General features: G+C 35.9%; 4 protein-coding genes across 5 annotated transcripts; 2 read left to right on the top strand and 2 right to left on the bottom strand.

Moving 5' to 3' along the window:
* Window positions 1-6,388: 6,388 nt before the first annotated feature.
* LOC122306919 (gibberellin-regulated protein 6-like) lies at window positions 6,389-8,238 on the top strand. Its single transcript, XM_043119487.1, has 4 exons — window positions 6,389-6,833; window positions 6,961-7,005; window positions 7,132-7,165; window positions 7,810-8,238. The coding sequence occupies exons 1-4, from the start codon at window positions 6,765-6,767 to the stop codon at window positions 7,989-7,991; spliced, it is 330 nt and encodes a 109-aa protein (XP_042975421.1). The 5' UTR covers window positions 6,389-6,764; the 3' UTR covers window positions 7,992-8,238.
* Window positions 8,239-11,111: 2,873 nt separating this feature from the next.
* On the top strand, window positions 11,112-13,078 carry LOC122307333 (amino acid transporter AVT1I-like). 2 transcript variants are annotated; one of them, XM_043120153.1, is made up of 4 exons: window positions 11,296-11,378; window positions 11,545-11,600; window positions 11,701-12,152; window positions 12,389-13,078. In XM_043120153.1, the coding sequence occupies exons 1-4, from the start codon at window positions 11,350-11,352 to the stop codon at window positions 12,941-12,943; spliced, it is 1,092 nt and encodes a 363-aa protein (XP_042976087.1). In that variant the 5' UTR covers window positions 11,296-11,349; the 3' UTR covers window positions 12,944-13,078. The 2 variants fall into 2 exon arrangements, with proteins under 2 accessions (XP_042976086.1, XP_042976087.1); XM_043120152.1 differs by having other exon boundaries at window positions 11,112-11,378; window positions 11,545-12,152.
* Window positions 13,079-13,943: 865 nt separating this feature from the next.
* LOC122307332 (granule-bound starch synthase 2, chloroplastic/amyloplastic-like) lies at window positions 13,944-20,544 on the bottom strand. Its single transcript, XM_043120151.1, has 8 exons — window positions 19,684-20,544; window positions 18,519-19,062; window positions 17,411-17,475; window positions 17,081-17,158; window positions 16,866-16,976; window positions 16,342-16,386; window positions 15,506-15,679; window positions 13,944-15,263 (listed from the first exon to the last, which is right to left on the bottom strand). The coding sequence occupies exons 1-8, from the start codon at window positions 20,062-20,064 to the stop codon at window positions 14,307-14,309; spliced, it is 2,355 nt and encodes a 784-aa protein (XP_042976085.1). The 5' UTR covers window positions 20,065-20,544; the 3' UTR covers window positions 13,944-14,306.
* Window positions 20,545-21,038: 494 nt separating this feature from the next.
* LOC122306768 (pentatricopeptide repeat-containing protein At5g39680) lies at window positions 21,039-24,277 on the bottom strand. The gene is made up of 2 exons (XM_043119281.1): window positions 21,670-24,277; window positions 21,039-21,541 (listed from the first exon to the last, which is right to left on the bottom strand). Exon 1 carries the CDS (start codon window positions 23,973-23,975, stop codon window positions 21,843-21,845), a length of 2,133 nt encoding a protein of 710 aa, XP_042975215.1. The 5' UTR covers window positions 23,976-24,277; the 3' UTR covers window positions 21,039-21,541; window positions 21,670-21,842.
* Window positions 24,278-24,434: the final 157 nt, after the last annotated feature.

Below are 24,434 nucleotides of genomic sequence, written 5' to 3'. Positions count from 1 at the left end.
ATTTTTTGTGATAAACTAAAGGGGTTCTTAAAAGACAGCGTTGATCTTATGGAAAAGAAAGATCCGTAGTCTACGCTACACTTGACAATTGTTCTTTCTTTCTTTCCCCGATTGCTAGTCATCTCAACCCATCGTCTCTATTAGTTTATAAGGAATGTCGTGTCACTTCCTTGGAGTCATTTCTACTAATAATGTACCAGAAATGAAGACCCCACCTTTTAAAGTTCCCGTTGTTGTATTTTTATATATGAAAAACCTAACTTTCAAATCTGGGATCCATGTTAATTTTCAAAGTCAAGGAGCTAGCTTTGTTTGTTTTCTTTTCGGCTAGATTAATACGTATGATGATCACGATCGGATTTGTCCGTATTGAATTAAGCTCATGCTCTAGGGCTTACGTACGTGTGATAACGCGTAATTAGTAACTCGGGAATTTTCACGTCGTATTCAATTTTGCAATTTCTTTTATTAAAACTTCATGTTCCGTCTAGATCATCTAATATTTTTGGCTTTTGGATACATTTCAACGTACGTACGTAGGGATAATATCTCACTAGCTGTTACCAAGTACAAATTAAGAAACAGTAACCCAATTGAGGAGCTTCATTCATCAAATTTAGTAGACCTCAAAATCAATCGTTGATCGCGTACATTAATCGGCGGGTACTATATATATATTATTAGGCACATGAGATGTATAGTAGTGAATTGATAATGTCAGGCGCCGGGCGTACAGTAAAGTTAGTAACCTATATAGCTCGCTCGATTTAGGGTTTCATCAAGTTTTTTCTTTTGGGGGTGGGGTTGGCCTGGGGGGCGTCAAAGATAAATTAGATGCAAAGAAAATACCTAACATGCCTGCCTGCGTCCAAAGCCCCATGCGGGAAAGAAATTAGAGGGTATCACCTAACATGAAACAGCTCATGATGATCATGATATATGATAGCAATACAATAATACAGTAGTATTCGATTGGCCTATAACTATATATTAAATGGTCCATATATATTAATCAGCAAATTAAAAAAAAAAAAAAAAAGGGATACTTTTATTTTGGGTGAAATATATATATAGATAGATAGACGAAATTTTAGACCCATGAAATGTGACCTTACGCATGATTTTTGGTGTCCGATCCCCATGCAGTATATGAAATAATGGGAGTGATGGTCAAGGCAACAACCGGCACTGCTTTTGCACAATTATTTCCTGTTTTTATTATCTCCAAAGATGGCCGACGCATGATGTGCCTAATTGATCAGGACTCAGGCGCCGGACTTCTACTACTACTACTTCAGAATCAGATCTCTAGGGACCAAATTAAGTAAGGGGCCGGGGTGATCGAGATCGTTTTAATTACTCATGAGAAAAAAGGGTTCCCTAATATATAATAATTAAACCACTGATCATCATGATTAATTATCCTGAAACACTATAGTCTTCCTAAATTAATACGGTTGTCGTACCAATCAATACGAGTATATAATAGTACTACTGTTTCAACATTTTCAAAGATTTATACATAAAAGTATTAATATATAGTAATAATAATTGTAATAAATATGGAAACAGTATCACGTTGTTCGTACGTACCATGTTGCTTGAAATGCTGAAACATGATATGATGTGGGAAAAGAAAAAAAGAGTCGTATTAATTGATAGTTGCATAAAATTGACACAAACATCTCAATGGCTTTAGAATTACGTAACAAATACACATGACCATTTAAGATGACCACTCAAAAAGCTCTCTGATAAGTGTGAATGTCGTGAATCCTGAAGAGTAGGGCCTCCCTTGTCTCCAACCAAGCCAGTCCTGGCCCATTTATTTCTCTTAATTATCACTTTCGTTTTCCATTTCGGTTTGGACCACTTGGACACTTTTTAGAAACTCTCTCACCCTGCCAGCCCAATTTACTACGGTTTTTTGTATTTACAGCTTCTCTCAAACTCCATAGATTCTCGTTAGTTTTGTTATTTATAATTAATTTTAATATAATCAAATATTCCAAACAGAATGGCCATTTTAGAAAAAAAAAAAAAATCTCAAATTCTAATTAAATTATAAAATTATTATAAATCGTATCATATCAACTATATCGATGGTGAAATGATATTAAGATGTAATTAGATGATTGAGATCATCAGCGGCTTGCTTCAAAGGTATCAGAAGCTGGCTAGCACCGCTACGAACCCTAATAATGGCGTCTGACAAATCTACCTAATGGTCCTTTAACAAATGGACAGGTCCTTAAATATTTCTGAAGAAAAAGCTTTTGAATGGGATTTGTGGTAGAACAGCTATCTAACAATTGGTCATGACGGACCTACACGAATGCATGCATGCATGGTGGACCAATTTTTCATGTGTAATCAAATCATGAAAACCAAACCAAACCAAGCAACTCGATCGATTTTTAATTTTGGTGGTAATAATATTATGTTTTTTTAATAATTAATATGTATATGCAGAAAAATGATCGATGGAGATGTCATAATTAGCGAATGAGCTGGCCTTGCCGTTTCGTATGTGGCACCCTTTGCTCACGGTGCAGGGTTTTGTTTTGCAAGACAAGACCACATCACTCTTCAGCTGATATCTTGCTGTGCCCTAACCACCCAATTTCATACTCTTATATCAATCGCCTTCCAATTATTATTATAAATGTATAGTCGAAATTATGAGAAATTAATTAATAATCTGGACCGAAGCTGGAATAATATAAATCAATATGAAAATCGAATTTTTTTTTTTTTTAGCATTTCATCTCTTAAGTACTGATATATATGTGACAACATATGTATTAATTTCCATATATATGCACAATTCTTAATTAATTGCTGTTAATATTTACATACTTTTGATCATCGACAATATTAATAATGGGCCGTCAAGGTTGCACAACATATCTTTTTTTATTGATTTTGATGGGTAAATCAAATTTCATTAAATTTTATGGTTTTTCTAATTATTAATTTTAAAAATTAAAAAGACTAGAAGTTAGGAGGTGCAGAATATATAATTTCAAAATGAAAATACATTGTTTTCTTTAATGCCTAACGCGTCGGATCTAAGTTGGATATTGAGCTCATAACTGCGAGTAACCCAAGATATGATAGGCAACCATTTTGCCAAATATTTGAATAGGCCCAACTCGTTAAGAAACCCAGCGACGATTGTTGAAAAGCAAAGGTAAAGAAGACCCATAAAACGCTCCAATACAATCGTACAATTACCACTTTCGAGCCTATTTTATTATGGAATATACTCTATTTATAATAGAATTATATAAAAATAATTTTATAAATTGACGTAACTTAATGTGATTCGTCAGATTATAGAGTTATTTTTATTATAAAGTAGATTTATCAAATCAGAAGAAACAATGTCAATTTATTTTTATGTAATTTCTTTGTACATATAGCTCTTTTGTTATTTTCCTGTAACTTAAAACAACTCCGAAGATTATGATCACAAGCTCACCGACATAATTCAGTGATATATATATATATATATATAATATATCTCTTTCTATATATATATAATAGGTAGAAGGAGATCGATGCAACAGTGGTTATGGAACCCATCATGGAGAAGGATTGATAATGCTGCCAACTCGAGTATTATATATTATGATATCCATGCATATATCGATGTTAAAGATGGTATGATGTATAACTTCTTGTACGTAATTTGGTTTGAGTAGGATTGATCATAGTTTTCTGGGAATGGGATCTGTGCAGGGGTGAATGTTATCTTCCTCAGAAGCAAGAAAAGAATGATTATTTTGAACAAGTGGGTCTATGTCTCTCTTTAAATTTTTGCCTGGAATCATGAGCACTGAAATAGATCTGGCTCCCCATGTGGAAGGTAGAACATGACCACATGCAAGAACATGAGTGGTGTGCAATAGGCCAGGTTGTCAACTTCGGTCCTTCTTCTGCCGTGACTGTACGGTGCACTACACTGAACCCCTTTGGGGCTGCATCTCATTCAATTCACTTAATTGTTTAATTATATATAATTATTTATATTCAACATGATCATGCATAAAATAAAGCAAATGATTTTGATGCAAGTACTTGAGTTTTTGTTACTATTTTTTTGTGCTTAACAACCATTGTGGATCATGCAATTTTTAAGAAGGTTTTTACTCAACTTGTTCCCTACCATTATTCTTTTTTAAAGAACCCTAACTACCAGCAACTAATTTGCAGATTCCATCATTCCATGTGATGTCGTTAATTAATTAAAAAAGAATAATGAACTGGAGTCACCCGGCCATTAAAAGTTGAGAGTATTGAAACAGTAGACAACATGTGGGCAAGGTGGAGCATTAAATAGGCAGCAAGTTTCAACCTTTCCCCATTGGATATATCGTCAGAAACTATTATATCTGGTTGTTGCATGCACATGACAATATCATAAAATCTCCTCATCAGCCACTCTGCCAAACCCCACATCCTACGTGGCAACCGGGTTCATTAACAAGTAATTAAATCGGTTTTGCAATGTCCCCCTCTCGTGTTTCTCATCAATTACATGACCTAAGCACTATTCTTTGCTCCCAATTGTATCTCAATCACCTTGCTTTGTTACTATCTCCCCACAATGGGTCGATCGCCTTTGGAGACTCAAACAACCAATGCATCACAACCCAAGTACACTTTAGAACTGAGACTTGGGAGAGCATCTTCTTTGTATCGGATTGGAGTTGCTTCTTTTTCGTTACTTTTATGTTTGTTTCTCTCGGTTTTGATATCGGGTTGTGTTTGTTTAGGAGGAAAAGAAACAAGAGGAGAAAAAAATGGAGGAGAAAAAGCCAGAGAATGAGAAGAAAGAAGAGTGGAGAGAGAGAGAAGAGTCAATTAAGGAGAATCGAGTGTTTGAGCATTAAGGATTAAAAAAGAACAAAAAAAAAAAACAAAAAAACAAAATCCACATCAAGTGTGGGGTGTGGGATGATGAACAGTGTTTGATTTATAACAAAACTCATATTGATCAGAATTCCTATATTATGCGTGGTGGCAAAGTTGTATACTTGTTCTTATATATACATTCACTGTCTAACTTTTAAGAAAATAAAAATGGAATGTGTATCCTTTGATAAAAAAAAAGTTTGAGAAATGCTTTAGTGATAAATAAATTCTATAAATTAAGTAAATCAACAAACTAGCATAATTTGATATGTTACATTCAATTATAAATATATTTTTATTGTAAAATATATCTAATATATCATATAAAATCATGTCAATATATATATTTAAACACAGGAGATGTAGCAGCCATGTCAATTCTCTTTTAATTTAGGCCCAATTTGATTTTATAGATGATCTCAACCCATCTCATCTCAACAATCAAACACAAATAGTTTTAAAATTTAAATTTTCAGTATTTTTCATCAAATCAATACCTAATTATTGCAACTATCATCAACTTCTAAACAAAATATAAAAAATAAATCAAATTTTTTAAATTTTAAAACAAAAATTATATTATAAATTTATATTATAATGATATTTTAAATTTATAATATTTTTATTCTAATTTCTTTCTCTCTCTTTTTTAAAATTTTTATAAAATATTTTAACTCAAATTATTTTATAATTATTTATAAATTATCTAATTATTATTTATAAATTATTTAACTAATTACGTTTTATTTTATCGTATCTTATTTGTATAAAAGAAAGGACCTTACCCATGATTGCTTTTAAGGCTTTGTTTAGATCTTTAAATGAGGTAAATTTATTTTAGTTGGATTCTATTTTACATATGGAATTTCAATTTTTTTCAAATGAATAATTTTTTATACGGAAACTCTCAATTTTTTTTTAATTTTTTATAAATATATTTAAATTTATTTTAATATTTAAATAAATTTTAAATAAAAATTAATTCTACCATTTTAACTTACTATTATCCATTAAAAAAAATTCAACTCAAGTGATATAAATACTAGCTCAACGTACAAATTTATTTATTTATTTGATCCCTGACGGTGCGATCATTCGTCAACTGGCTCAGGCTTTGGGTAACGTGCTGTGGTCAGAGGGGAGCATTGTGCACAGACTATGCCACATGCAAAAGTTTTCGGTCTTTCCTATGGTTGAAGGAGTAAATACATTCATTTCAAAAAAAAAAAAAAAGGAGTAAATACATTGATGGATTATAATTTACTGCCCTGACTCTAATAAATGGTTTTTTTCATTTCATTCTCTCTCACAAACCTAGTCTTTTCTCTCACTGTGGGACCCTTTTTCACAACCACGTACCTAAAATTTACTCCAGCGATAGTGAATTGCAGCCTTTTACTGTACTTGTTCGGTTTTTTCCGGGCAGAGCATCTTTACTTCAGTTCATACCTCAACACAGCAAAACAAGAACCATGAAGAGGTTAACCACGTTCATTGTTCATGCACAGGATTCAGCCGTACCGTGAGCTTGCAAGTAAACATGGCTACTAAACAACGACAGATCAGAAAGAAACGAGCAATAAAAAACTGTATAAAATTTTGAAAGCGCAGCTTCATGCCTTTATATTATTGCGCCCGCAAAGGTGTCATTTACAATTATTTACTCCATACGAATAATGAGCATACCTCGGTTGCACTGATTATCTATTTATATACCCCAACCATAATTATGGTTGTAGTCGACGCCCATCACCTCAAACTCTCTCTTCTGCCTTTCCTTGTACTGTTCTCGCTGTGTTGTTTGAGGTTTTGACAAGTTATTGGGAGGGTTTTGTGTGTAGCAAATGGCCATGGCTAAGTTTGTTGCTGTGTTGCTCTTTGCCCTCATTGCAATCTCCTTTCTACAAACCATGGTGGGTCTTTCGTTCTTTCACTCTACTTTCTTAAATAAACCAAAAAGAAAAAAAATGAAAGAAAGATGCCTAATTCTATCGATATTTTCATTTTCACGGCCTTTGATCTGTTGTTTTTGGTTTACAGGTAATGGCGTCTGATGGGCATGGAGGTCAGCACTATAACAATAGAGTGAGCTCTCTTTCTTTCTCTCAATTAATTGGCTCAGTTTGGTTTTCTTCATTTTTAAGTTTATGGGCGAGAATTGGCGATTGCGCGCATTTTGTTCTAAACTCTTATATATGCATGTGATTTCAGAACAAATATGGCCCAGGGAGTCTCAAGAGCTACCGTAAGTTGTAATTCTTTCGTTCTCAATTCTAATTTTTTTTTCACCTGAAAATCAGCCCTTTCTTTCACCTGAAGAATGCGAAGTTAAAAAAGCTGTTTCTTTTTTTGAAACTCACTCAGTACTTGCCCTAATTACATTAGCCATCCAAATTCGGAAACTCAACTTTAACGTGGGAGATGCTATTTCTAAACCAAGAATTTTTAAGTTTCGCACATAAGAATAGATCTAGACTGAGAATGGTTGATTGGAGTAGCGTAGTGGTATCACATTGATTGGGAGTTCTCATCCTGTCACGTATTTAGGCCATATTTGGTTGGGGGGAAAAGTGAGAAAAGAGAGTAAACAGAGGATGAATGGAATCCATTTCTGGGTCAGAAGGGAAATTTTGGGGTAGGAGAAGATTCATTTTTTGGCTTCGGATCCTACCATCAAGCACTTTCTTTCCATTTTATAGAAAACAGTGACAACGGAGAGGGACTAGAGAGGAGAGCCACATGTATTTGTCGTGGGTCAGACTAATTTGACTGCGGTCAAAACTTGTTTTTTCACACATAGCCTTTGCATTTGAATTTTGAGGGACTTGAGTAGCGTGAGGAGAAAATGATTATGTTTTTCTTTCTGGTTTGCGAATTGAAAATGAGAAGAATGCCCGTCGCAATGCACGAGAAGGTGCGGCAGAACCCAATACCACAAGCCCTGCATGTTCTTCTGTCAGAAGTGCTGCGCAAAGTGCCTGTGCGTGCCCCCCGGCTATTATGGCAATAAAGCTGTGTGCCCTTGCTACAACAACTGGAAGACCAAGGAAGGTGGCCCCAAGTGCCCTTAGAATTCAACCCATCTCTCGAGGAATCTCTCAACTCTCGCTCCCGCCCTTTTCACTGCAACTTTACTGCTAGCTCTATCTAATTATCTAATTATATATGTCTGTGGTTCTTTTGAGATGGGAAATGTAATGTTTTGTTGGGTCGAAAGACTTCAAAGAGACACTGCTGTATCAATCAGTCACAGTCACTCCTTAGGAGTTTTGCCGAAATGAATAATGAGTGAGGCTAATCTATACAGTAAACGTGAAATCTTCTGTTTCTTTTCTTTCACTGGTTGATCGATATATTTGCACTACTTTTTTGGCTAAACACGAAGGAGCAATCTTAAAAACTTAATTAAACCCACAAACTGTGGAGCTATGGCATCAGATTAAGAAGCCGCCGCTCGTGATATGGGACTGTCACCATGTTCATCTTCCTGGTCAATGATCATATATATATATATATATATAAGAGATTGGCTTAATTGGTTGTTAAAAGAGGCAACTATATCACAGATCCATCTTAACCTATCTCTAATTATTCATTTATGAGATATACTATTTATTTTAACTTTTCATAAAATGTTAAACGTATCTTAATCTATTTCATACATTTAATTACATATCTTAACTTATTTCATACATATAAACATGACATCTTAATGGGATATACAAAATTTTAAAATAATAATATTCACATGTCAACTTTGATTATCTGAGATCACCTCAACATCCAATTATAATCTAAGAGAAAGTGAACTGGAACCAGAGCCGGATCCAATGCCTCCACCCATCCATTCCCAAATGATTCAAAAAAGAAAAGATTGAAAAAATAAAACAAAGAAAAAAGATAAAAATTTTAAAACACTAAAACTAAAGCTAAAATTAAAGGTTTCATAAACAACTTATAAAAATAAAAATTTAAAAGATAACATTAAAGTTAAAAAAAAAAAAAAAAAAAGTAAAATTTAAGAAGTGCCTGCTCACGGCTGCTGACTTCCTTTTGGAGTTGGACATGATGCTGCATAGAATATAAGGAAGTTTTTAGGGGGGCCTGGGTTTTAAAATTATAAAATATAAAATATAAGGAAGTTCAGTTAACCTGTTTTCCTCATTAATATTCATATAAATTTCTGTACATATAACTTTTCTTAATGTTAACATAATTAATTGTCATGTGTCCCTTTTTTTAAGATTTTTAAAAATCAAAATACCTTTTTAAAAATTTCTAAAAACTATAATAAATCAATGTACGTATAACTTATAACACTCTGTTCCTCTTCCTAATTTCGAAATCGACTCAATTACTAACAAACCGACCGAGAGTTAAAAAAAGGAGCAATGCGGTGAACTACTAAACAATGAGTGGGCTTGGGCTTATCAGACAGCATCCAAATCGGCCCTTAGCTGAATTGATTTAGAAGCCTGATACTTGGCCCACCATTTCCTTGGAATATCCACAATACTTCAACAATTTCCCTCCGCACACCCCACCCACCCGCTCCCATCATTCATCTACTAACCGTTTTTATTTTGAAAAAGAAATACTTTAATTATAAAAAAATTACATAAAAATAATTTTATAAACTAACGTCACAACTTAATACAATTCATTAGATTATAAAATTATTTTTATTATAAAGTAAATGAGATGATCTAAATTCTAGAGGCACACTATAAATATTATATATATATATACTTGTGTGTGTGTAATATATGCATGGAACCAAAAATAAAGGAAAGATGAATGCACGATATTTTTTTATTATAATAAATTTTGCCATTCCATGTGTTGATGTAACTACATATAATGATGGGAGATAACAGAATTTAGAATAAATAGTACTACCATTACTCGAAAGTTTCAATTACATTTTGCAATGCCAATTAGAGTTTTTTTCATCTTTATTTTAATCAATATAAAACATGTATTTTTTTAATAATATTTTTTTAAAGTTTATTTCGAATTATTCTAATACAAGATCCCAATGAAGTTTAAATCACCAGGTACTAGATATAATACCGCCAATATACATAAACCAACATTCTTGACTGAAATGGAGTTACTGTTAGAGTGTAATAAACGTTAAGAGTTTATGTCAGTTAGTTAGGATACCTGGGGTGAATTTTTTTCTTTGAATGTTTAATTACGAGATGTCAAGATTTAATTATGATTTTTCTCTGTTACAAGTGAGGGATATTAATAAATTTAAGATACTGTTCTCTTTTTTAAAAATAAATAAATAATAAACTATAATTGGGTAGAAAATCAATGAGTTATCAATATGGTAAATTAGTTTTTTTTTTTTTTCTTTCTGTTTTTTAACAAACACGAGGAACTTAAATAAAAGGAATGGAGATAGATAAGCGACTTTATTAATTTGTAGCGGATGGAAGTACTTATGGAACCCACCAAAAAGTTGGGGGGAGGGGGTAGATCAAAAGGCAAGAAACAAAAACATCAAAAGAAAAAGTAAAAAAGAAAAAGCAAAAAGTACAATGGAGGCAGCCCACCCTGTGACCTTTTCCTTCTTCCCAGGTTGATATATAGGAATTTGCTATATACAGTTGGAAAATGCAATCGGCGTGTAGTCGGCTATACGGAATGAATAAAAAAAATTTATAAAAAAATTATTTTATATTCAGGAGGACCTACATGAATTATAAAAAGTTATAAAAATAATTTTTTTTTTCATATAGATCCCGTATTAATTTTTTTTTTATAGCCGACTGCACGCCGACTGCATTTTCCGACTGTAGAAATCATTTCTGATATATAATATATTTACTACAGATTTTGAAAAAACAACACTAAGATATGTTTATATAAGTTGCGGGCATGCATGCAAGACTGCAAATTCTATGTACTTTACTAAACTAAACGCACGCCTCCTTTGAATTTAGTAATCACGTGATAAAAATACTGCATAAAAATAATAGGAATAATATTTACAGTTATCAAATATTAAAGTGTTGTATATTTTTTTTGAAAAAATAATAAATATGAAACAGACATGAAAAAATTAGTTTTTTAATAATAACTTTTATTAGTTTATAAAAAAATATAAAGTATTTACATAATTTATTACTGTATATAATATTACTTAAAAGAAAAAAAAAAAAAAAAGAAGAGATAATTCCTTTCGGTAGGAGGATTCGCTGATCTTAAGTATCATCCGTGATAGGGCCTCAGTGGCGGCCACCCTATCAATTTGGATCTCTATCTTGCTGTCTCTGAAATGGAGGCTGAACACCATCATGGACTTTCCCTCACCGTACCTCTCATGCATGATGTGGAGCACCCTGAGACAAAGGATGAAGAGTTACTACATGATAGTGGTGGCCAAAACACCATCAGCACCGCGTCCTTTTCCATGACATGTTTCAATGGACTCAATGCGTTGTCAGGTTCTCCTCTTTTTCTTTTTTTCTTTTTCTTTTTGTTACTCTGCAGATTTTGTTTTATGTAGTTCTTCAGTGCTAGTTCAAGCAACCAATAAGATATCATTTCTATAATTATCTCAAATAAAGAGGAGTTTTATGCTTAAACCTCTCTTTAAATATGATTTTTCAGGAGTTGGAATACTGTCAGTCCCATATGCACTATCATCAGGGGGATGGTTAAGCTTGGTACTTCTCTTTATTCTCGCGGCTGCTGCTTTTTATTCGGGCTTGTTGATGCAAAAATGTATGGAAATGGATCCTGATATCAGAACTTATCCTGATATAGGTAACCGCGCATTTGGAAACAAGGGAAGAATACTGGTATCAGTTGTCATCTACATAGAACTGTATCTGGTTGCGACAGGATTCCTGATTCTAGAAGGGGATAACTTACATAATTTGTTCCCCAACACGGGATTTGAAATGGCAGGGATAGGAATTGGAGGAAAACAAATGTTTGTAATCATTGTCGCCCTAATAATATTGCCTTCGGTTTGGTTGGATAACCTGAGCCTTCTTTCGTATATCTCTGCCAGTGGGGTTTTGGCTTCTGTTATCATCCTCTGCTCAGTCTTGTGGACTGGTGTATTTGATGGGATTGGGTTTCATGAAATGGGGACACCTCTAAATTGGAATGGGATGCCAACATCTGTTAGCTTATATGCCTTCTGTTATTGTGCGCATCCGGTCTTCCCTACACTCTATACTTCTATGAGAAACAAACGTCAATTTACCAATGTGAGTAGAAACAAAGGGTTTCTGTTTTATCAACTCTTGTCCATTATAAATTGATGTATCGGTGAGTTATAAAAGCACTTTAATGTGAACCATACCATGTTGTTTAGACAAGATCAAGTTTTAGTAGCTTCCATTTAGAAATAGCCAAATTGCCGGCAATGTGTGTTAGGCTATTAACTGTTTAGATTACTCACTTCAGCTTTGCCTGTTTTTTAATTTGTTTGTTTGTTGTGCAGGTCCTGCTCCTGTGCTTCACCTTATGCACTGTCAGTTATGCATCAATGGCCGTATTCGGTTACTCAATGTTTGGGTCAAAAGTGGAATCACAGATAACTTTAAACCTCCCAACTGACAAACTTAGCTCAAGAGTGGCAATATACACGACATTGGTCAATCCCGTATCCAAATATGCATTGATGGTCACACCAATTGTGAATGTTACCAAAAGTTGGTTTCCATGTCAAAACAAGAAGAGAAACCTTACCCTCTTAGTCAGTACCTCCCTTGTAATCAGCACTCTCATTGTAGCCCTGGTTGTGCCCTTTTTTGCGAATCTCATGTCTCTGGTTGGAGCATTTTTAAGTGTCACAGGTTCGATTATACTACCATGCTTATGTCATATGAGGATCTCAGGAACTTGTTGGAGATTAGGATGTGGAACGGTAGTTTCATGGGGAATAATATTAATGGGTGGTGCAGTTGCAATAGTTGGTACTTATACATCTCTCCTACAAATAATAGGGCATCTGCAAGCAGATGATTCCTCTTTGTTGATGGGAAGCAGGGCATGATTGCCTTATTAGAAGCTGCAGCTGTGTTTCATGTATTTGCCTTTTAGAAAGGATTTGATCTGTACAACTTATGCAAAGCAGAAATTAGATTATTGTAATATTTCGAATTAATGGAGCTTCTTTATTTCTCCTACCAAAAATATATCGTTTTCAGGAGTTTGCAAAACATGCTTCACGTACAGGAGAGCCTTTTGCTCAATAACCAAATTAGGCACTGGCTTTTATCTTCCTCGGCGCTCACAATCGCCTGACACAAAGCAACAAGTTCAGATGTAAGAAAGCAAAAGGTCCCGAATAGGTTTATATATCTGTAACGGGTTATAGAATTGCAGCCAAAGACCCAATTAAGGACGCTCTCAAGGGGTTCTGCTGCTCTGCATGTAAAAGAGACCAAAACGCGTAAAGGACAAGACAAAGTAAACAGAAATGCTAAGGTACCTAACTCTACGTGATGACTCACATCGAAGACCATATCATGCGCTAATGCACCGAACAAATGTTTCTGTAGAATATATAATACAAGACGAAACAATCTTGGAAACCCAGTAAAAGACGAAAAATATATAGCAAAGATTAGAAAGGCCAGCGATGGAGTTGTTGCAACGTAGCATTGGCTTGTACCTTTGGATGGTGCCGGACCAGAGACCATCCATGCAAGAGGTGGTGCCTATGATGGAGGTTATGAATCGGGGCGAGACAGATGAGGTCGGCTACCAGTCGTTGGATGATCCGTCAAACGGATCGGACACTTGTACGTCCGAGTCAAGAAGGATCCCACCCAGACCCGTCAAGGATTCCTTTTTTTTTTTTTTTTTAGTTTTTATATTTTAATTTGATTCTCTTTTTACGGCAGGGTGGTCGTAATTCTTTTAATAAAGGGAATTGAAAAAAGAATGTCTTAAATTTATTAATGTATATTACGTTAAAGTCTAAATTTTATTTATATAACTATAAATTTACGAGTTAAAGTAATATAAGTAGTTTACGAGTCGAGTTGAAGTAAAAGAAAACAGGGGCCAGAATGTCAGCCTTTGCATTTAGCCATCAATCATCATTTCTGTTGCGGTGAGCGTTGCCAACCACTGAATCTCACTTTCTCTAGTTACACATTAACTGTACCCTTAGATGGGTGATCAAAGTGGCCCACATAAACCAAACAATCAAATGCTTTGACCTCCTGGACTAGTCTAAAAACTGGTAAACAAAGAAAATCTTCCTAAAATAGTTACTTCCAATCCAGTTTCACGTAGTTTCTTTCCCCCAACATTTGACTCTGGCATTGAAATAACTCCAGTATTCCCAAGCTCCAAATGTATGAGCCCAGTTCCATAGACCTTGAAAGAAGTTCGAAAATAAAATTGTCTTACCATTGGTATTTGGCAGCAACGAGGACCTCCTCGTAGTTCTGAGCAGCATTGTCCCAACTCAGGTCTTGCATCATCCCTCGTCTCTGGAGTCCTTCCCAACTCTGCTTATACTCTCGGTACGTCACTAAGCAGTTCCCCAAGGCATGTATTAACTTATGTGCGTCAGCACTATCGAATGTCCACCCAAGCCCTGACTCGTTGAATGGATCGAATGGATGCACAGTATCTCTCAGTCCACCTACAGCATGCACAACTGGAACTGTCCCATAGCTCATAGCATACAGTTGGTTCAGTCCGCACGGCTCAAATCTTGATGGCATAAGCAAAATGTCCGAACCAGCAGTTATACGATGAGCTGTCTTGACAGAAAAACCAACCCAGCCTCTGATTTTGTCATGGTGTTGGCTCTCAAACTGCCTGAGCATCTGCTCCAGGTCAGGTCTGCCAGTGCCCAACATGATTAATTGCACGTCCTGACCCATCATCCAGGGGATTGCCTCGGCTATTAGATCAACTCCTTTCTGGTGATCCAGTCTCCCAATGAAACCAATCACTGGGACATCCTCCCGGATTGGAAGACCAAGCTCCTTCTGTAAGGCTGCCTTGCACTGAGGTTTGCCGGTTTTAAGCGTTTCAAGGGAGTAGTTGGTGTAACCATCCGATGTCAGGTAAACATCAAATTGAGGGCTCCAGTCTTTCATATCGATCCCATTCACAATACCCCTCAATTTCCAGTCACTCTCATTTATGATCCCATGCAAACCCCAACCGCCTTCAGAAGTTTTGAGCTCCCAAGCATATCCGTGGCTAACTGTAACCACACGATCCGCTGCCTTTAAACCAGCTGCAAAGATATTGAAGTGCTCACCTCCTACAGGATCATACAGTTTAAAATGTTCAAGGTAGTGTTCTGGCAGATCGACATGGGCAAAGTCATCAGCAGGGCCCCGACCCTGGGTGAATTATATGAGTCAACAAAATTGGTGAAAGTTCCAATTAAGCATCTATATAAAGTAATAGGGAGTAATAGGGAAACAAGAAAATATGTTCAAATCTTACTATAACACGAAAGTAAGACACATACAATATATTAAATAGTTCAATCTAAATAATCAACAAGTTTCCAGCTTTCTTCAGGGTATGGAGCTCGTATATTACATTATATCAAACAAATTACATTGAACAGAAAACAAACCTGGTGAGCTATGTTATGAATTACAAGGATGGACCTTGTATATTTCATTAGACCATTGTCGCGATAGTATGCCTTCAGATACACAGGCAATAATGCTGTATGCCAATCATTTGCGATGAAAACCAAATTTCCATCTCCATAGCAGACACCACCGCATGGAACATACCAAGGAACCTGATGATCATCACGAGTTCTACTTTATACAAATATTAATTTTTTTTTACCAGCTATGCAGTTCTAAAAGGCTGCTGTTAGGACAAAGAAACAAAGCCATTCTTGTTTGCGAGAGCAATGTGTTGCCATTCAGTTTTTGTGGTACAAACCACTTCTTCATATTTTTCTTTTACATCCTTTTTCCTTTTGGGCAAGTCAACATTTTATATAATTTTCAAGTGCATTGGGAGGAACTTGTCGTGCAGACTATATATGGCTTAAATTAGTAGCCAGTGTAAATGACTCCCACAGGTTAGCCCTAGCTGTTTCTAGGAGTTGTTGCCAACACGTGCAGTAATTCAGGATTACCACCACATCAAATTACATGAGATTTGCAATAGCAAAACCAAGAAAATGATAGACCCATCGCAAAAATTAAATACTATAACCATGATAAACTGAATACCTAGTTCTTTTTGCTTGATACTGGTTTGAATGCAGAGCAATTTAGTTATATGATCTAATATCTTGTATTGTATGAATCTCTAATAAGTGCATAATATGCATGGCATGAGGGATTCCTTGCTATAAATTCTGAAAAGAGGATGTGCTAGAATTCATGCAATTTAAATTGGCAATTAAGCAATTTAACAAATCATATGTAAGGGTCGTTTAAACGATACCTCAATAGCTGCCTTACAAAATAATACCATGCGTTTCAAAATATCCTGCAATAATAGAACCAAAGATACATAAGACTTAGAATGCTTATAAACGATAATAGAAGGATTGTATTTCACTCAACAAACATGGAGAATGTAACGTTTTTATGAATCAGACTTTATTCACATGCCTGAAAAAAAGTTATATTCGCACAAGAAGGAAAAAAACAGAGCGTTAATTTTATATAACTAAAATTTCAAAATGGTAACTAGTTGCCTGGCACACTCTTTATCATGTCAACAAAAGAAAGAAAAACAAAAAATTGTTTTGGATGATATCATAAAAGCAAGAATTCTTAGTAGGTTGGCTAGATGATCAATCTGAAATGGTATGATACTAAAGATAATCTGATATAGAAGATATTAAGTACAAAAAGCCCATCAATGAAACAATGATCACCATCTCTTCTGAGAAACTGAAGCTAAAATTTTCTTTTTTTTGATAAGTAAAACTGAAGCTAAAATTATAGGAGATGATATCATACCACTCGAGTTCCTCCATATATATTGTGCTCCATATGCTGAAACATATGACTCTCAATGAAAACAAAGTCCACACCGTCAATATAGGCTTGGAAGTAACTTACTTCCACATCCTGAATGCACAAAAGCATTAAAAATTGCACCATGAAAAAAATTGTTTGAGTCACATACTCTAATGGAAAACAAATTACAGGTAAACAATGCATCTGTTGCATACCTGCCCATCTACCTTATACACCTTTCGAACCCCTGTATCTTGTGGTTCAGCATAATTACCATACCGAGGCGCTACTACCTAAGTGAGAAACAAACAATAAAAGATAGGCGATACATGTTATTCATTAGTTTCAAGTGAATCTGACAAATTCAACTAATAAAAAAAAAAAACTGATAAACTCATGGGTTTTACTTCTGCTGGTGTTGGTTATGTTTGTTGAGGAACTTCGTGGCAAGGATGTTCGGAACATCTATCGCAACACATCTGATTCAATTAACCATAATGCAAAACTCCCTCCAGATAACAAAATTGAAGGAAAAACAAATTTACCATAACCCGATGTCCACGCCGTGCCAAAGCCTTTGGTAAAGCCCCAGCAACATCTCCAAGCCCACCTGTTAGAACTCATTGATCAGCCTCTGGGTCACAAGGAAAAGGATACAGAAACAAAACTTTCTTTTCGCTCCCTCCCTCCTCCCCTGGGGCGGGTTTCCAGAAAAGGTGGTAAATGAGTCATTATTGAGTTCATAATGCAATAAGCCAAGAAGACTTGAACTTTGATGAGTGAGGAACATTCTCTTCAAGTCACTTTGGACATATAAAATGGATGAGTCCCAGCATGTGAGACAGCTACCAGTAGTTGAACCTATTAAACTAATGGTATCTGGATCCTAGATCAACCTATTAAAAGGCCTGGGGGAATAGGAAAATAGAAAAGACAGGTTAACCACTCAAACCAGATAATGATTAACACACCATATTAATAACAACTAAATTACATATGCACACATAATGCATGAGGGATGATGACAATGAGACTAAAATTCTTCTCCCATCCCCCTGACTGCATTGGATTAAAAAAATCATGATATCACTTTTGAGTCCTGTGAGGTTTTTAGTTAAGCACAATTGACAATTGTGAGGACAACTTATATTGGATTGACTCATGCAAAAATAAACTACACTAGTTAAATAAGTTCACTAGCTTTTACCAAGTTAGGACCCTGTTAAAACGATTAGTTGTCCAGTAAGACACTCTCAACAGCCGATTAATCAAGCGAGCTGTTAACCTTCTCCTTCAACATGCTGGTCCGGGCTTGTCAACCATGCACACATATTTCAAATTCATGACCCGCTTCTAGTTCAGTTTCTTAAAACAAGAAATGATACTATGACATTCAATTAAATAAAACTTTCACAAACACAAAAGTGATATTTTGTCTGTTGCTGACTAATATAACACATAGATATGAACAATGCTTAAGTTTAGAATTCTGCAAAAGGGGTTCTGACACAAGTACCCATTTACACATCTTATGGATTCTTTCTTGCTTTGGTTTTTCGATAACCATTTCAAGAGATTATTTGCAAGATTCAACTCAAATATTCATGGAAATTCTCCCCGGTGAATGATGTGGATGTGGCTACACCAAAATACCTGTTTTAGACCATGGAGCACATTCTGCTGCTACCAACACAACGTTCATCACATTGGCCCCAGCCAAAGGGGGGGGTTTGACATCTTCAATCACAGGATCATTTGCCTCACCATCCACCTCCGTTAAAATTGTTTTATTTTGACGGTTTTCATCTAGTATAGAGGAACTTTCAGACGAACTTGAAAGAAAGGAAGGCAGACCCTCTGACCAAACTGCTTTTGAATTAGTGTCTTCCGATTGTTTACTATTGTCTTCCTCAGACGAAGCTTTTCCAATAAGTGCCAGTTTTCCATATTCATTCTTAACTTCATCAAAACTACTACCAATATAAGAAGGTAGAGTTTCTGCGACCTCATCTACAGTCGAAGGGGCATGGTTGCCGGAAGGAATACTGCTACCATGGTCGTCAACAGTACTGTTACTGGCAGAAACAAGATCCAGATTCACAGAAGCATTACCCCTCCCTTCATAAGAAACCTCGTCATCCTCTTGATTTATAACACTACTTTTTATGGAAGAAACCAGTTTCCTTCTATCAGCAATCTGCGGTAAATCAAAGAAAAATGGTAGTTGGATACAAGCATTCAATTCTTGAGATATTGAAAATAATTATAGTTCTTTAAAAAAAAAAAAAATTGCTTTGCAAAAGATTATTAACAAGACAAGTGAGGCAGGAAAATACATGAGGAGGTAGAGGAAGCGCCAATTGTAAGAAAACAAATGTAGTCAACTTCAAGTAATGAATGGAAAGATGCATACCAGACAACACACGAATTTCCATAAAAGTGAAACCAAAACAAATTTTACTTGCCCATACAGATTGGTATCTAAAAAACAAGACAGAAAGAAAACTCCACACATAGATTTACAAATTTAAAGTTTCAAAAACTAATGTACAACGAAAGAGCACCTTTTGCTTATGAGAGATTCGTTTTAATTACTTTGGGACTGACCCATAACGACAAAAGCTTTTGAAAGAAAATATCGCTTACGTCTTCCAAGTACGAACACTTTTTTTTTGGGTTCTAAAGAGAAGACCAAAAAGTAATAGTTAATTGGTTCCATTTGTGTTTAAACGGCAACACATAGTACTAGACCAAAAACTTCTCTTTTAAACGCCCGGAATTAAAATTTTACGAAGATAAAGAACCATCACGTATATACCTGTTGAAGTAGGCCCTTTTGCATAGCAAGAAGCTGCTTGCTCTTTTCAATGGTATCCTGAAGCGTATCCCCTACTTCATTGTCTTTATCCTTACCTTCCATAAATCCATTAGCCGTCGCCTTGGGTCGCAAAAGTCTCCGTTGTCGTCCTCTGCTGCATCCACGTACCGGTCTATCACAGCTTAATGATAAACCAACATTATCTTCTCCCGCAGCTTTCCAACACCCAGATGATATAGCGGTATTTCCAACAGAATCAAGCGGCTTTCTCGGCCAATACTCAAAGAACGAGAACCTGGGCCAAGGATTATTTGCACTGTGAAGAAGCACAGATCTATCTTTTGCTTCAAAGGTGAAAGGAAGAGGCCCAATAGATGCCATTGTTTATGTTCGACGCTTCGCCTCTAAGAACTAGCAGTAGTTCATGTCCTTAACAAGAAGTCAATAGCAATGTAAGTAGAAAATGACGGAGGCCCAGTTGAGGAAACTGAGAAACTAGAAAAACCAATCACCGCTTTTGGGATTGGAGGAGACCCAAGTGGGAAATGATTAGAATTATGGGGAAAAGAAAGGGAGGAAGTGAGGTGAGAACTGAGTTTTGGGAGTGAGCTTGGAGGGAAACTAGAGAAAATGATAACGGAGGAACAAGAAAGCACGATAGAAGGTTGCTGAAATGGGTCCCGCAGAATGAGGGAATCATGGAGGTGTCTGGGTTCAGATTGGCTGAGAATTTGGGATGCGTGGCTGTACAGCCACCCTTTGGTACCGGAGAAAAGGCAGAGTTTTATCAGAGGATTCGGTTCACAGTCTTCAGACTGTCAGATGGCCACAGATCCTCTCTGCCAGAACGTGAATGCACTAATTATACACCACCAATCCATTTATAATTTATAAATAATTTTAAATATAATAATATCTTTTTATTATATTTAAACACATTAAATTATTAATAAAATCAAAATAAAATCTAAAATAATATTATTTTTTTAGATAATTATATGCAAGTTGTTAATAAAAAATAAATTTATCATTTTCCGAATGTAAAACGTGGAGACCTAATGAGTGGTGAACAGTCCTGTCAGTGACCTTTGACATGGAGCAACAGCCACTTATCTTTGATTTCCTTTTGTTTTTTTTTTTTTTCTTTATTAATGACGTTTTCGAAGGGTCTTTTTCCGTGAATTTAAAACGTGCAAGCTCTAAAGATATCAAGAAAAACAAATTATATATGCTTCGTCATCTCGTGAGTTGGCAACGGTGTGGATGTATCGATTGGAATGTCCACATCCCCCAGGCCCCCACAATTGTGATCTCTACTAATGCCTTAAACGAAAGCCATGTTGTTTCTGAGTTGATAGGATGAAAATGGACAAGTTTTTATAAGACTATAGAGTATAAACTATCCTTTCTCAGAAATGGCGTGATGGCAGGAAATGATAAAAATTTCTTCCATGCCCAATAAGAAAGAAAAAAAACCATGAAGCATATACATTTCCCACGCTTTTACAATAGACATTTTATCACAGGTATCAATAGGGCAATTCAGGTTGTGCGAACTAATGGAAAGAATAATTGTAGCCTATGTTGGTAGTGCTTTGATAAAGATTAAACGTCTCCAGAGATGCTACGTATCCAAGCTGCAGGCATTAGCCAAACTCCTCCATCCACTTACAGAAGCCAGAGTAGCCGGGCACAGATTCTCATTCATTGCATCATAAAATGCTGAGAACTTCAGTGCCCTCTCCCTTTTTTTCTTTGTTTTTTCTGATGAGTATCCTATTATCACTGTTGATGTTCCCACTTGAACTTGCCTCGGGGCAGCCTAGTGAGTCAGAGGCCAATGCTGTATTTCTGCGGTCTGGAAGGTAGAAACAAGTTCGAAATAACTTTCTAAACATCACCATAATGGTAATAGGAGCAAAAACTAAAAGAGAAAAATGCACACACCCACACACTCTCACTCAGAAGTAGTAATTAATGACTTACATGAGGTCTCAATAGCAACGGCCTCCAAAGGGCATGCTCGATATTCCTTAGAAAAGGCAGCTGACATAGAAAGACCTATGGGCTCCATCACTTGCAATTATCTCCCCCCGATCATCCATATGACTGAAAAGTAATCAAAATGTCACCCCGGTAATTGCTATTCATAAAAAATGTCACCAGTAATCTGCACAAGAACAGCAACCATCTTGAAAATGATGAAAGCGGTTGGCATCTCTAACTATTATCACCCTGTTTGTGACCTTTGAAATTAGTTTGGCAGCACTATGGCAATCATCACACATTCTAAGGTTCTTAATTACACGTATCGATGCTTCTGAAGGTGTTTTCATGAGGCCATATGCTATGGCCAGCTTCTCACTGTGATAACTGAGATAATTTTCTTTCTGTTCATCCTCCACATCATGCAGTACCACAGCAATATTTGGCACATACCCTAATGGTTTAATCTTGGCCAGCAATTCCCCCACCTTTTCATATATCTGACTAGACTCTGGGTGTTCGTTGTCTTCTGAAACAAAGACATGGGTAATGTTCCTTATCTCTAACCAGCTCACTCCTGGTTCTTTCTTGATGTTTCTTTCTCTCATCAATTTCCGAATCTTCACAACCCCATCCCATCTCCTTTCCTTGGCATACATATTTGATAGCAATATATATGTTCCCACATCATGAGGGTCCAACAGCATGACATATTCTGCAATTCGCTTCCCTAAACCATAATTTCTATGGACATGACAAGCATTAACTAAAGTGCGCCATGCAATGACATCCCATTTTACTGGTGTGGATCTCATAAAATTCTCGGCTTGATCAAGTAGTCCAGCTCTGCTCAGAAGACCGACAATACAGGTATAGTGCTCCAGTCCAGGTTTGATGCCCATTTTTCTCATTAGGTGATTCAAATAGTATAATCCTTCTTGCACCAGACCCAAATGAGCACAGGCAGATAGAACCCCAATAAAAGTTACATAGTTAGGACTCACTTCTGAAGTCAACATGTCTTGAAACAAATCTAGAGCTTCTTTACCAAGCCCATGGTGGGAATAACCAGATATCATTGCATTCCAGGTAACAGAGTCCCGAAAAATCATATCTGAGAACACTTTATTTGCTCCTTTGATGTTGCCACTCTTTGAATACATAATAATCAAAGCATTCTCGACAATAGTATGGCCCTTGAAACCTGATTTCTTGATACGTGCATGCAACAGATCTCCAAGTCTAAGTGCAGATAAACCAGCACTGGAGTTCAGCAAAACAGCAAAAGTATATTCATTTGGCATAAAATCTTCAACTTCCATTACTGAAAATAGATTGAGTGCTTCCTCAAAGCAGCCATTTTGGAAATAAGCAGCCATGAGTGCTGTCCAAGAGACCACATTCCGATCTTGCAAACAGTCAAAAACTTTCCTTGCATTCAGAATGTTACCACACTTCCCATACATATCAACAATTGCGCTGCTAACAAAGACATCACAATCAAGATCACTCTTCAACATCTGAACATGAACTTGCTTACCTAAATTCAAATCTTTGAGACGAGCACTAAGGCCAAAAAGTGAAATATAAGTAACATTGTCCCAGGCCTTACATTCACTTGCCATCCTAGCCGTAACTTCTAAAGCTTCCTTCAGATACCCAAGTTCTACAAGTCCATTAATGACTGAATTGTAAGAAACGACATCATACCCAGGCAATGTATTCAAAACCCACATTGCACCTTCCACATCTGAGCACCTCGAATACATGTGAATGAGTGCATTCTTCACATGCTGGTGAAATTCCAATCCAGACTTCAGCACGTAGCCATGACATTGCTTGCCCTCTTCAATCCTCCCACTAACAGAACAAGAGGCTAGAGCAATAGCAAATATGTATTCATTGGGACGCAAATTGTCCACAGAAAACATCTTCTTAAACAGCACAAGAACTTCCAAAGCCAAGCCATTGTGTAAGTACCCCGCCATCAGTGCACTCCATGAAACTATGTTTCGTCCACTCATTTGATCAAACAGTTGTCGGGCAACAGATATATCACCACATTTTCCGTAGAAATTAACGAGTGAGTTGACGTGAAATACGTCTTGGGTTTTGGAGGCCTGAGTGCTTGTGATCAAGTGGGCATGGACTAATTTTCCTAGTCTTAAGTTTTTAGTGTCGGCTAGTTTTTTCAAGAGCTTAATAGGATTAGCAAAAGGAGAGGAGGATCCACGATTGGGTTTGAATAGAAATGGAACGTAACTGAGAAGCGCGCGAGGGTTCGTTGGCGGTCTTGTAGTGGGCATCGCATTGACCTTGATATTGCAAAAGCTTAAACTCTACTGCTTTAATTTATAGAAGAACCACTGCAAAACTCCTATTGTTCATGGTACATGATCATTTCCACGAGGTCATATCAAGGTGAACTAGAAGACTCGCGCTTGATTTAAATGTTGAAAAAAAAAAAAATCTATTTATTTGTTGACAATAAATACATTATCAATGTATAAACCTGCCACGTCAGCCATTCTAAAAATATTGTGTTCTAGCTTTTTTTTTAATATATAATTACAATGTGTACCTTAACAAGTTATGTATTTATACACAATTTGTAAACAACAAATTGTATTTATAACTTTCATCTTTTCCTTTGTTTTTTATTTTTTTAATCTCATTCCAAAGAAAAGGCAAAAAGTGATCTAGTAAAAGATGTTAAACAATTCTTAGTGGGTCCATTTGAATACAAAAAGTATTTCATCTCATCT

This window comes from Carya illinoinensis, chromosome 4 (genome assembly GCF_018687715.1).
Source record: "Carya illinoinensis cultivar Pawnee chromosome 4, C.illinoinensisPawnee_v1, whole genome shotgun sequence".
NCBI lineage: Eukaryota > Viridiplantae > Streptophyta > Magnoliopsida > Fagales > Juglandaceae > Carya > Carya illinoinensis.
The sequence above is the reverse complement of the archived record's forward strand: the minus strand, read 5'-3'. Positions and strand labels throughout refer to the sequence as shown.